The 14,111-nt window shown below is 41.6% G+C and overlaps 1 protein-coding gene across 1 annotated transcript; it reads right to left on the bottom strand.

Annotated features, from left to right (window-relative positions):
• Nucleotides 1–846: 846 nt before the first annotated feature.
• On the bottom strand, nucleotides 847–10,394 carry DACT1 (dishevelled binding antagonist of beta catenin 1). Its single transcript, XM_040333569.1, has 4 exons — nucleotides 9,908–10,394; nucleotides 6,330–6,462; nucleotides 4,436–4,591; nucleotides 847–3,401 (listed from the first exon to the last, which is right to left on the bottom strand). Exons 1-4 carry the CDS (start codon nucleotides 10,199–10,201, stop codon nucleotides 1,534–1,536), a joined length of 2,451 nt encoding a protein of 816 aa, XP_040189503.1. The 5' UTR covers nucleotides 10,202–10,394; the 3' UTR covers nucleotides 847–1,533.
• Between the last annotated feature and the right edge of the window lie 3,717 nt (nucleotides 10,395–14,111).

Below are 14,111 nucleotides of genomic sequence, written 5' to 3'. Positions count from 1 at the left end.
AGAAAAATAAATAAACCACCACCCCCAAGAACACAATTTTTTTTATTATACTTCATCTCCCGATTCCCCCATTCACACATGCAATGTAGATGGGGGAATGCTCACTGAGCTATTGTATTCTGACAGCAGGGTTACTTCCTATAGCCAGCAGCACTGATCAAGTGATAAAACCCCAACAGGCTGGTTTTACAACAGTCGATCAGTAGATTGGCTTCTGTACAACCAGCTTCCCCATACACAAATCGAAGTTTGGATAGTTCCTGTCAAACTGGTCGAATTTTAATCCATGTATGGCCAGCTTTTTTCTTTGAGCTTACTCCACCCTCCCAACCTAAGGTAACACCCAATGTCCCCCCAAATGCCTACATATCCAAATAGGACAGCTGCAGCCACAGCCATTCAATTCAGGCAAGTGGGGTCACATTTAGTGAGGGATAGGTGAAAAGGATAACAGTATTTTTTTAAGAGTAAAGTTCTCCTTAAAAGCAATTTTGGTATTGCTTTGTAATCAAGCACCACTTTTGTGAATTCCTGCCAAGCATACGAGCAAACATGACTACTCCATGTATATTTAGAAATAAAAAAAAAAAAAAGTACAAAATTTCTAATATGCTTTTTTGCCTGGTATTGAGATGAACATTTTAACAAAGAGATAAACCCATCTAAGGCTGAAGATTTAGAAGCACCAGCAAGTTCTTACAACCTATTAATTGTACCCCTTGGTTGTTACCTGGTGTGGAACTGCTTTGAAAGGATACTATTCGCAAACTCATAATCTGGGTGCCAAATGGTTATCGTGTAAGCAACATACCGTACTTTACGAAGGAAAAGGCTGACAACTCAGTATAGATTTTTTTCCTTTCCAGTTTAATAAATTTAAACAGCATTGAAGCAGATAGTTTATAACCATGTAAAATGTGTTATATAATTTACAAAATTTATAAAATACAAGTGATTATAGTATACATGAAAGCCATAGTACAAAGCGTATGGAAACCAATACTATTCATGCATAATGTTTGATGAAAGTGACCCTGCCTTTCAGCTCCAAGTGCATCGGTGTAATACTCAACCACTTTGCAACTTTGTTAAGTTTGCAATGCATCACCAGATTTAAAAAAAAGAAAGAGGGAGGAGCAGCTAGCAAGATGGAAATACGTATAGCAAATGTGTAATTCCTTCTGTCAAACAGAAAAGGTGCCGATTCAGATGGAATGTTAAGATAGCATACTAGAACTGAAGGACAAAAAATAAGATTTACGATTAAATCTCAAAAGAGTAATTATTTTGATGGATGTCAGAGGCCTTTTGTCGAGACACGTTAAGATGGTACTCTGGAAAAGTTCCCAGAGTCTGCTTAATAGCCAACTAATGGATTCAGGGTCTGCACTAGTTCTTAGAATTTAGGCAGTACAAGATACGTTTTCAGAAGTCCACATAAGTTACTGTAAACTTTAAATATTTGCACAAAATGGTACAGCTTTATTTACAAAGACAACAAGGGTCAGGGACAGTAGGAAAACATTTGATGTTTCAAACTGTCGTCATTAATTTTAGTGACCCAGATCGAAAGCGAAGAATTTTCTTCTTCAAGTTGTGCGAGGCTTTAATTTTGACAAAAGCTTTGGCTGTTGTTTGAAGAGCAGCAGCTGTGGGTGTTTGCATCGGAAGGGTATGTACAAACTGTGACCAGATAAGTCCACCACTTTCATCAGTGTCACTTGATGTTGTGCTTTCGCCAACAAACTCAACCTCGCTCAAACTGGACTCGCTATCGCCAAAACAGTTTGTAGTATAGTTGCTCTTCTCATCTTCACTGGTGTCTACAACAGTGGAATGAAACAGAGACTCACATTCGGCAGAGTACTCAGAGTCACTTGCAATGTAAGCATACGGGCTGGCATAAGGAAGGGGCACATGTGCATAGACCCCAACCATCTCCGTTTGGTGCCGCCGTTTTGCTCTCCGTAAGGCCTCTTCGTAAGAAATTTCAGCTGCGGACTTCCACCTACGGTAATCACCCCTCTTGTGTCTCGGTTTAACCAACACTACATCCTTTGCATGTCCATGAGGCTTGCCAGTAGGTTTGCTAGCACCTGCAGTTTTTCCCACAATACCACTTTCTACAACCTTCTTACTTCTTGGAGAGATCTTTCTAACTTTTTTATTTGTATCCAAGTCATCAGGAAAACGGCATTTTTTAGCTATCTTGCTCTTTTCTTTCAGCGTCTGAGAACCATTTTCCACAACAAGCTGCACATTGGATCTGTGTTTTAAAGTTGAGCTCTTGACAATCTTCACATTTTTGATTGACTTATGGAGTTTAACACCCTGTTGCTGGGCTGGTATATAATGTGCATTTACCAAAAGTCCTTCATCCAGGCTCTGAGAAGAAGACCCTTCACTCTTGAAGTCAAGAGGTGGCCTCTCATCGTGAGATGTATAAGAGCTGATTGTGTTTTTGGGTGAAATTCTTTTTGGTGCTTGTACAATTTTAACTTCCTGAGGAAGTGAAGTGATCTTTTGAGTTCCCAGGGGAGATCCATTACAAAGAGGACTGGTAACATTGGAAAAATGACTGGTAACTGGATTAGGATTTACATGCAAGTCCTTCTGAATGTTTGATGTGCCAACCCCAGGACCCCTGCCAAGATTTTGAGGGACAGATTTCACAATGTTCCACGAATTGTTTTGGCTTTGTAGTTCATTAATGTTACTTGGCTGGTAGCAGGAGGCCAATGACACTTTCTTACTCTCCAGCTGTTCATTTTGAGTTTCTTTCAAGCAAGGTTTTAGAGCAGAGTAAGTGCCGATATCCACAGAGTTTATTCCAGAGGAATGTAAACATGGCTGTTTAGAATTCTTCAGGTTAGTGGTGCTGTTATGAGTGATGCCACCAGTCTGTTTGACACATATACTCCCATGTCGTAAAATGCCTTTGGCTGGGTCCACATTTACACTTGTTCGAGGTTTGTTAGTCCTTATGGGATGCGATTTCTTCTGTATGACACCTAAAATGTACCCATCCAATTTTTTACTGGAAGAAAAAGGAACCAAGCAGGGACTACTCTCTGGTAGCAAAGAGTCTTCAGGTTTTAGTGCATCAAGTTCAGGCACTAAGCAGTCATTCATATTGGCTCCTGTCTCCCCCTCCTCTTCCACCTTCATATTACCCATCATGGACATCAAAAAAATTGGGCTCTGCACAGCCACCGCATGAAGAGGGCTTGGGTATCGATAGACATCATTGCCATTTTTGGAGACCAGATCGCACTGGTACTTGGGATGAACATCAGCAACAACTTCAGCGGTGTTAGAATGGGGTGCGGAGAAAGAGCGCCTAACCGTGCCTGTACTTTCACACTGGCCTTCTCTGTAGTCCAACCATTCAAAGAAGTCATCTGAAAGATATTGGACGAGAAGCATTAATATGACATAGTAAGGACATTTTGGATTATATAGGACATGTAGACATAGCAATAGGCATATCATAATATACATCCTTGTCAAACTGTCCATCAGTACACGTGTATTTAGTTAGTGTATTTACTATACACGCATCAGGTTTCTCACTTTGTATTAAAGCTTCTCCCACACCCTACCAATCAAACCAGTAGAATTTGCTTTGGCTTATTATGCACTCTAGTAGATTGTGCAGATATTAAACTGTAAGCTACCCAAGACTAGCGCCAATAGTAAGAGCCCCCTTTCTGCTGATTATGATGCCTCAATACAAATATTCAAAATTCTGAAATATATATAATAAACACTTTTCTAAACCACCAAGCAGGAACCGGACTGTAGCCATTGAGCTCCAAATATACCAACATTCTGTTAGATCTGCTCTATATTACATTGTTTTCCAAACAGTCACATATTTGCCTGCTAAAAACCAAGAGTGAATAGCAGTTATAGTGTTCATTATCAGAATTTATCAATCAAAAGAAACAAGTATATTCCATAAGGGATAGGTGGTTCACAACGTTGTCTTTTAAAATAGAATTTTACATCTTTTCTCAAATTTGACAAAAGTTAATATTTTGTCAAACTATGAAATTCTACAGAATAGAATAAGGATGTAATATGTTCTAATTATAGCTAATGCAAACGGTCATAAATATAATAGCAATAGTGTGCCCATACAATTATACATAAAACTAAAAGACATGCATAAAAAAAAAAAAAATTATCAAAGCTCACCCCCCCCCCCCCCCCCCTCTAAAAACAGATTCTGCCATTGTCTGGTTGCCAGTGGAATGAATAACCACCACTAGCTTCTTGTATCTGAGAATTTTGAGGCAAGATCCCTGCAGTTGAGTGCTCAGGTCCACCCAGCTGCCACAGCCTTGGGATAGGCCACAACTCTCCAACGTTATAAGAAGCTAGAACTCATTTAGCTTTTCGCAAACAACTCTGGGGGAGGACATAACCCTACCTGCTGATCTTGGCTGACCATCTGTAAGATTTAATGATGCTTCTAGAGGGCTGCAAAAGCAGGTGCTGGACTGACAGCTGGATAAACACTCGCTGAAGACAGAGTTTGAAGAATTGGAAAGAGATCCTGACGTCCCATCACTCAGCTCATAAAATCCTAAAAATAAAATACAGTCTTAGAAAACAAATCCATTGCAGATGTACAAATGAATTGCTGTTGACTTACAAAGAACAAAAGAATACATTAAAAGTGCTTCATTGCCAGAGATTTAGTATAAAAAAAAAATAATTCTAAAAATGGTATCGACATTATATCTAGTGAACAGATGACAAGTAATTGCCCGTGTTCAAAATTTACAACAGTTCTAGCAAACCATGTCCAAGAATGATTAGTGTTTTGTTTGAGTTGTCAGAAAATAATGCACTAGGTAATATAAACTGAACCAGTCCACCATCTCACTTATAAACAACCCGGTGGTCCATGCCTTTAAAGTATCAAAATCCAAAAGGAATGACGACAGAAGAGCTGTTTTCTTGTTACCATCACTCCAGCACTACCAAATGTCAAAAGCAGCAAGGACCTTTGTGGCATCATACACTGGTGCCAAGCAATTTTGCAATGGAAACTACCACTGCTAACTCCCAGAAGCAGTGCTAGTTCCAGAGAAGATGGATTTCAAGAGCCAGGCATAGTCTGCTGCTTGTAAAAAAAAAAAGGGAGTCCAATTCTTACACTGTACAATCTCCATATTAAATGAATCCATGAACCAAGTAGACCCGACGCATAATTGGAGGGACATCAAGAAATTCTGCAGGCATGACTATCCTAGAAAAGTAGGACCAAGCAGTTCAAGCCACCAGAAGGATATGACCACTGCCAAGTACCCACCAATGGAGGCCTTTGTTATCCAAGTTAAGCCCATGCTACCATCACGAACCTGGCTTCAGACTATTGTGATAAAGTGAAAAAAAACTTACATAAGGAGGTGCATTTCCATTGATGACTAGCAATACAATGTCTAGCCTTCCATGGAGAAGATGTCTCTTTGGCCAAAGCCAACTGTGCAGAATGAGGAATCTAGGCCTCATCATAACAGCAAGACTTGTAAGACTTTAGCCAGTGCAGGGCAAAACCTGTGTTTACCTCCCGACAAGCACTGTCCATTACATGTGCATATCAGGTTATAGATTGATCTTCTAGAGGCCTGACCATTTAGGCCTCGTACACACGATAGGTTAAACAGAGGACAACGGTCTGATGGACCGTTTTCATCGGTCAAAACCGATCGTGTGTGGGCCCCATAGGTTATTTAACCATCGGTTAAAAAAAGCCAACTTGCTTTAAATTTAACCAATGGTAAAAAAACGATCGTTAGTAGGCACAACCATCGGTTAAAAATCCACGAATGCTCAGAATCAAGTCGACACATGCTTGGAAGCATTGAACTTCGTTTTTTTCAGCACGTCGTGTTTTACACCACTGCGTTCATACACAATCGTTTTTTTAACCAATGGTGTTTAGGCGTGACGGACCATCAGTCAGCTTCTTCGGTTAACAGATGAAAACGGTCCATCAGACCGTTCTCATCGGATGGACCGATCGTGTGTACGCGGCTTCAGAGGCCAGTGTTAGTCAACAAGGCAATACGAAAAATGCAGGAGCAAAAAACTCATCTCTTGCATTCTTATTGCTTTCAAAAAAAAAGTCAGATCTGATTAGTTGGCAAGCATTTTGTATACTTTGAAAATGAACACATTGCTTTAATAAATAAATAATTGAAGGCTTGATTTTGACAAAAGCTAAGAGTCAGGGGGAAAAAAAAGCCCCTCAAAGCATTGTTTGGGAATTTCCTTTGGAAACCGTACAGATTTTTTCTTGCAAAGTATCAGCTTACCTGAACTGGGCCGGCTGTCCGTCTCAAGATGTTCCTCAGTCGTCTTCTCAACATCGATTTTCAGGTCATTAATCTGCTTGTCCAGTTCATGCAGCTGACTTAACAGTCCAGCATCCCTCTTTCGTAAACAGTTCTAGGAGAGAATACATTGATTAGCATTTGCCAGAGGAAAGGTCAATATAAATAAAATTATGTAAAAAACGTATGCATAGATCTTAATGTCATTAGTGACTAAATTGTATACCATATACTTTGTCCATAAATATTTACTTTGTATATTTACATATCGGAAGAATATTTGAGCTTCTCTATTTCGATGTATTTAATGTATTCCCTGTAATTTGTATTACACCTTTGTACTCAAAATATTTTTGACAAGAAAAAAAAGTATGCATAGAATAGGCCTTTGTTTTTTGCTAAATAGCTGCATGCAAACAGATTTTTTATATATATATATATATATATATATATATATATATATATATATATATATATATATATATATATATATATATAATAAACTTTATATATTACCAATCTACAGAGCTGCAGAACATGGTGGTCAGTTATAAATGAAGAAAAATTAAAAAAGGAGGCGAAAGAATTGTAAATATGTAAATTAACGTTGGGAAATGTTTTACTTTTTTTTATTATTACTTTTATTAAGAATATTGTACACTTTAAGCATACATTCCATAAATTCTACAGATCCTACCCAGAAAATGAGTTCTATGGGTCATATCTAATCGCGAAGCAGTTTTTACATCGTAGCCAGGCTGGGTATACATAGAATGGTGTACATAGATCACTGTGATCGCTTTTTAGCTGAGGATAGCTATGGATAATTTTATTAAAGGTAATCTGAGAAACAAGGCACGTTGTAGTTTAATCTCATCTCCAACCGCATCGGAAATTTTATTTTGTTGGGGGAGGGTGATAGACCGTAGATTGTACCTAGTGACAGACCAATCAATAGCTATGTGCTCTAGACGGAGAAGAAGTTAATTGGTTTGCATGTATGGGGTAGTCCTTTGTATTGGCTATGCTCTCAGCTGACATAGGACCCTATTGAAAATAACTGCCTTGGGCTTAAAGAGAAGGATGTTCTCATTGAAGAGATCATAGGCGCTTAGCTTCTACTATGCCCCACTGGCGTCCTCTAGTGGCCACATTTCAGTTGCCGATTTGCTTCCAAATAAGGACTCCGTTTTTTTTTCTTCTCTGCCTAAGAAACCTCAAGCCCGTTATCTGGGCAGAATTAAGACCCTTCCAACGCCAATTTCAGAATATCTTCTGTTACATTAACTGTGCTGTTTGGAGTGAAAAAGACAGATTATGCCCATGGCTACAAATCCCCAGACGGTCATGTTACAGAAAGGGAAGCTGGCCAGGGTTAGCAGCTCCCCGTGCCGGACTGCTGGGCGTCAGGCTAACCTCTGGATTACATGGGGGGACAACTGAAAGGATCAGCTGGGGGATAGAGAGTCATTGAGAAGACCAGCCTCAGCAGTATGTGGAGCAGCACAAGGCTCTTTGTTCCCTCTAAAATACCTGCAGTCCAGACCCCAAGTACATTAGTAGACCCCTGCAAGAATAGATTACAGTGAATGCCCAACTAACCCCCCGCCCCCCCCATTTACCCTCCTCCATCAGCTGCCAGAATACAATCCTATGCTATTTACCCATAAAAGTCTGCAAGCAAAACTGCTCACCTGGCTTAAATATCCAACAACTGCAACAAAAAGCATATCAATGTATTTCATTTGCAACCCATTCCAATTCCCTAGCTTAGTGATCAATCCTTTACGAGCACAACGAAGCGAAATGTGCAATTCATAACCTTGCAAATTCCGACTAAAGAGGAAAAAAAAATAAAAAATAAAATGTAGTTTGTACTATGGATAGAACCAATTTGTGGATCATTTTGAGATTTAATTCTGTGAAAGGTCTGATGAATAAGAGATAAATAGAAAAATAAAGTAAAAAATAAATCTTAGTCTAAAGAGCCTATTTATGTCATAACCTTGCAAATTCCGATTAAAGAGGAAAAAATAAATAAAACATATGTAGTTTGTGCTATGGATATTCTGATGAATAAGAGATAGATATAGATTATTTTTTTTTACTTAGGTATTTTTCTTAGTCTATAGAGCCTGTATGTCATAACCTTGAGCTGCACTACTTGTGTGACTGTAGACAGAAGATCACTTCAACGTCTATGCCCCACAGAAATCCATTGGATACGAACAAAGCGTTCGCGAGAGACGGCAGATTTCAAACGCTCATTCGCACAAAAAAAAAAAAAACCATCGTAGTGCTGCCCTCTAAGAATGTTCTTAAAAATGTGTCTTCTCCCAGTTGTCTAGTCACGTCTGCGTCTTTTAAAATCACATTTTTCATGCACGCTTTTAAAGTCTATGGAACCAAAATGAATCCACAAAAAAAAAGGGGGGGGGGTAGAGCGCCTGCACCCCTTTTCAAGCTGCAAGTAAGTGTGCTGCATAGGTGTGGACAGACCCCTTAGACAATAAGCCCCCCCATTCCCATAGGTCACGCTTGGCTTCCTGCGCCTGACGACACTCAACAGGCACATTCCCATTCTTCCCAGTTGTCACGTCACTCATTGCACCGAAAAGCAGCGCCCTGCACCGCTTAGCGAGCCACAAGAAAATGTGCTGCATAGGTGTGACCAGGCCCCTTAGACAATAAGCCCCCCCATTCACATTTGTCACGCTCGGTCGCCTACGCCTGACGACACTCAACATGCACAAGCCCATTCTTTCCAGTTGTCGTTTGCACTCAAGTTGCCCTACGCTCAATGAAAGTACAGCGTACGCAAGCGTTCCCCCCCCCTCCATAGATTTCAATGTGTGCGTCAAATGCGCAACACTTGCGTTCTTGCATTTGAAAAACTCCTCTAGAAAGGCTTTCTTCTCATTGCCAAACCCAAGAGAGAAACACTGGAAGATAGTTACATGTGCAAGAGCACTCAAACACATCTTGCAAATAAAAAAATAAAATAAAAAACATACATACACATAATTTTTATATATATATATATATATATATATATATATATATATATATATTTTTTTTTTAAGGTTAGGTCTACACCTCTGCATTTTTAATTTTTTTATTTGTTTTTTTAACGCATTGTCATGTCTAGGGGACCAAAAACACGCAACACCAAAAGAAGCGCCTGTTTTTTTTACGTGGCGCAAAAGTGCGTTGCACGGATGTGAACAGCCCCCCTAGCCAATAACAGGCTTCCTCTTGTCATGTGACAGATCACACAGGTGTGAGCAGGGACACCCCTGATTTTGATTTTTTTTTTTGGTCCCCAATTTTCAGCACTGACAGTTGCAGAATAATTTGTAAAGCGCTGCGTAAACTGTTGGCGCTATATAAATCCTGTATAATAATAATTTCCAGCAGTATTTACAAATAAATCGGTGTCTCAAAATGAATGGTCTCTAGACACCAGCAGCAAGCTGTCTCTTGAACCCAACTGGAAGAGGTAGGTTGCACAGCGATGGGTGTCCCCAGCACACACACACACCACCCGGCGGAGTACCTACCAGTTGTTTTTTGAGCAGCAGAATATTTTCCTCCAGGTAGCGCTCCTCCAGGCTCCGGGGGTTGTCCCCTTTCCCGGTAGGGTCGGTACAAGCCGCGGCCACCCCGGGGCTCAGCGCCGCCTTCACCAGGATCTCCTGCCGGTGCCGCAGGTACTCCAGCTCGCCCAGCCCGGCCAGGGTGGCTTCCAGGCGTTCCCGGGTCCGGTGGCGCTCCGAGTCCTCCGCCTTGTCCCTGCGCCGGGGAGAGCCGTCCTGGCCCGAGGAGAGCTCCGATGTACCGAGGAGCGGCTTCATCCTAAACAGAGCATCCGGTGCGCTCTCCGCTCCACCATGGACCGGACCCTCCGACCGTTCCCAATACTCCCAGCAGAGGCGGTCCGCTCAGCGCCTGGTCTGCAGCATGCTGTGCCTCGGAGATCTCCTGTGTACTCCTCTATAGACCGTCTATATACCGTGTGTGTACTCTGCTCCTCCACCTTCCCCAACCAACTCTATCTGTCTGCACAGCATCCAGTACACCAAGTCAGCCCAAGTAACCGGAGCCGTGACGTCAGCCGAGCCCCGCCCACCCCAAACACCACATTGGCCACATCGGAGAAAATGTCATTTATTGAAACGTAGAAATGTTACATTGGTGCAAATAGGAAGCCACAGTATATATGTGTATAAAGTATGTCTCTGGGTCTAGGCAAAGGATCTTTCTTTTTTTGTACAGTTGAGAAGGTTGGAGGGATGGGGGTCAACTTTCCTGGTATGGGGGGCTCAATGTGACCCTGACATCACCTAAGAGTCATGTATAATAATCAGTGAATGTAATGCTACACAAATATGTTCAGAGACTGCAGTGCAGACATGATACAAGGGATGGTCAGAGAGTGCAGACATGATACAAGAGATGGTCAGAGACTGCAGACATATTACAGGAGATGGTCAGAGACTTCAGACATGCTATAAAGGAGATGGTCAGAGAGTGCAGACATGATACAAGAGATGGTCAGAAACTGCAGACATGATACAAGAGATAGTCAGCGAGTGCAGACATGATACAAGAGATGGTCAGAGAGTGCAGACATGATACAAGAGATGGTCAGAAACTGCAGACATGATACAAGAGATAGTCAGCGAGTGCAGACATGATACAAGAGATGGTCAGAGAGTGCAGACATGCTACAAGAGATGGTCAGAAACTGCAGACATGATACAAGAGATGGTCAGAAACTGCAGACATGATACAAGAGATGGTCAGAGAGTGCAGACATGATATAAAGAGATGGTCAGAGAGTGCAGACATGCTACAGAAGATGGTCAGAGAGTGCAGACATGATACAAGAGATGGTCAGAGAGTGCAGACATGATACAAGAGATGGTCAGAGAGTGCAGACATGATACAAAAGATGGTCAGAGACTGCATACATGATACAATAGATGGTCAGAGAGTGCAGACATGCTACAGGAGATGGTCAGAGAGTGCAGACATGATACAAGATATGGTCAGAGAGTGCAGACATGATACAAGAGATGGTCAGAGAGTGCAGACATGCTACAGGAGATGGTCAGAGAGTGCAGACATGATACAAGAGATGGTCAGAGAGTGCATACATGATACAAGAGATGGTCAGAGAGTGCAGACATGATACAAGAGATGGTCAGAGAGTGCAGTAATGATAGAAGAGATGGTCAGAGACTGTAGACATATTACAGGAGATTGTCAGAGAGTGCAGACATGATACAAGAGATGGTCAGAGACTGCAGAGATATTACAGGAGATGGTCAGAGACTGCAGACATGATAGAAGAGCTGGTCACAGAGTGCAGACATATTACAGGAGATGGTCTGAGAGTGAAGACTTGCTACAGGAGATAGTCAGAGGGTGCAGACATCTTGCAAGAGTTGGTCAAAGACTGCGAAATCTTACAGGAGATGGTCAGAGACTGCAGACATCTTACAGAACATAGTCAGTGAGTGCAGACTTGAAATGGGAGATGGTCAGAGACTGCAAACATCTTACAGGAGTTGGTCAGAGACTGCAACATCTTACAGGGGATGATCAGAGACTGCAGGCATATTACAGGAGATGGTCAGAGAGTGCAGACTTACTACAGGAGATGGCCAGAGACTGCAGACATGTTACAGGAGATGGTCAGAGACTGCAGACATGTTACTGGAGATGGTCAGAGACTGCAGATATATTACAGTAGATGCTCAGAAACTGCAGACATGCTACAGAAGATAGTCAGAGACTGAAGACATGCTACAGGAGATGGCCAGTGACTGAGGGCATGCTACAGGAGATAATCAGAAACTGCAGACATACTAAAATACGGTTGATTGTCAGAGACTGCAAACACCCCACAGGAAGTGGTCAGAGACTGCAGACTTACTAAAGGAGATAGTCATAGACTGAAGACATAGTAGAGGATATAGAGACTACAGACATATACAGTTCCTTGAAAATGTATTCATACCCCTTGGAATTTTTCACATTTTGTCATGTTACAACCAAAAATGTAAATGTATTTTATTGGGATTTTATGTGATAGACCAACACAAAGTGGCACATAACTGAGAAGCGGAAGGAAAATTATGAATTGGTTTTCACATTTTTTACAAATATAAGTGTGGTGTGCATTTGTATTCAGCCCCCTTTACTCTGATACCCCTAACTAAAATCTAGGGGAACCAATTGGCTTAAGAAGTCACCTAATTAGTAAATAGAGCCCATCTGTGTGTAAATTAATCTCTGTATAAATACAGCTGTTCTGTGAAGCCCTCAGAGGTTTGTTAGAGAACCTTAGTGAACAAACAGCATCATGAAGTCCAAGGAACACATCAGACAGGTCAGGGATAAAGTTTTGGAGAAGTTTAAAGCAGGGTTGGGTTAAAAAAAAAATATCTCAACCTTTAACATCTCACAGAGCACTGTTCAATCCATCATATGAAAATGGAAAGAGTATGGCACAACTGCAAACCTACCAAGACATGGCCGTCCAACTAAACTGACAGGCCGGACAAGGGGAGTATGAATTAGAGAAGGAGCCAAGAGGCCCATGGTAACTCTGGAGGAGCTGCAGAGATCCACAGCTCAGGTGGGAGAATCTGTCGGTAGGACAACTATTAGTTGTGCACTCCACAAATCTGCCCTTTATGGATGAGTGGCAAGAAGAAAGCCATTGTAGAAAGAAAGCCATAAGAAGGCCTGTTTGCAGTTTACGAGAAGCCATATGGGGGACACAGCAAACATGTGAAAAAATCCTCGCCATCCTCGGTGAGGGAATCAGGAAGTGAAGCGTTGCGACTTCACTGCCCGATTCCCTACTGCGCATGCGCGTGCCGCGTGGCGCTTTGTGAGAGGGCAGATGTCTACTGGGACACACACAAGGTCCCGGAAGACACTTCCCAGGAGACAGCGTGACGAGGAGAAGAAAGAAGACCAAGGAAGATGCAAATTAGGAGATCTGCCTAGTAACAGCCACTTCTGGTAAGTATAAAAAAAAATAAAAAATCTAATTTTTTGTAGCCTCTTTGGCTATTTTTTTCATTTATTTTTTAGGGTGGACCTCCGCTTTAAGAACATTTATTATTGTCGTTAGGCACTTTTATAATCCTCCTTTCCCTTTTTCTAACACAGATAACCATAATGCACATACCTTTGCCTTGCCCACTACTTTAATAGTATGCTGGTTGCCATCCATACCGTAGTACGGTTTGCATTACGGTACCATGTGTAAAACGTATGTTTCTGCAATGCCACATCTGAGCATGTGTAGATTCTGGGGGGGGGGGGGTGAACGTCACTCTCGCCTATATGGTTAAATAAAAAAAATTCAAAGGTGGGAGAAGGAGAGGAAGAAGGTGGGAGAAATGTTTTTTTTTACTTAGGGTGAGGGTGCACTTTATAATATAACCTCTGATGAAGTCACGTGACGTGACGCAACGTGTAAGGTTCCAGACGTGACCGGAAGTGACATGATACCCTGACCGTCCAACCGGAAGTGCATGTGTTTGGCGTTTTTTATTCGTTTTTTCTGTAAGCAAGTTTTTATATTCATTAAACCGTTTGAGTGTTTACCTATTTCACGATGAGAGCTTTCATTTCTTTACCCTACTCATGGTAATACTCATGGTTGTCGTGGTGAGCTGACCCTATCGTGCCTGGACCTGGTTTGCTACTATACACAGAGGACGCCCCAGACTATACTCCAGT

Source organism: Rana temporaria, chromosome 13 (assembly GCF_905171775.1).
Source record: "Rana temporaria chromosome 13, aRanTem1.1, whole genome shotgun sequence".
In the NCBI taxonomy this organism is placed as follows: domain Eukaryota; kingdom Metazoa; phylum Chordata; class Amphibia; order Anura; family Ranidae; genus Rana; species Rana temporaria.
This window is presented reverse-complemented; position numbering and strand designations above follow the sequence as displayed.

What these genes read in the sequence shown, in the direction of transcription:
- DACT1 (XM_040333569.1), bottom strand. Translation starts at nt 10,201, where the DNA reads ATGAAGCCGCTCCTCGGTACATCGGAGCTCTCCTCGGGCCAGGACGGC. An exon ending in GGACAGCCGGCCCAGTTCAG is followed by an intron (nt 4,592 to 6,329) that starts GTAAGCTGATAC and finishes TTTTATTTTTAG; the next exon opens with GATTTTATGAGCTGAGTGAT. An exon ending in TGGTCAGCCAAGATCAGCAG is followed by an intron (nt 3,402 to 4,435) that starts GTAGGGTTATGT and finishes AATATCTTTCAG; the next exon opens with ATGACTTCTTTGAATGGTTG.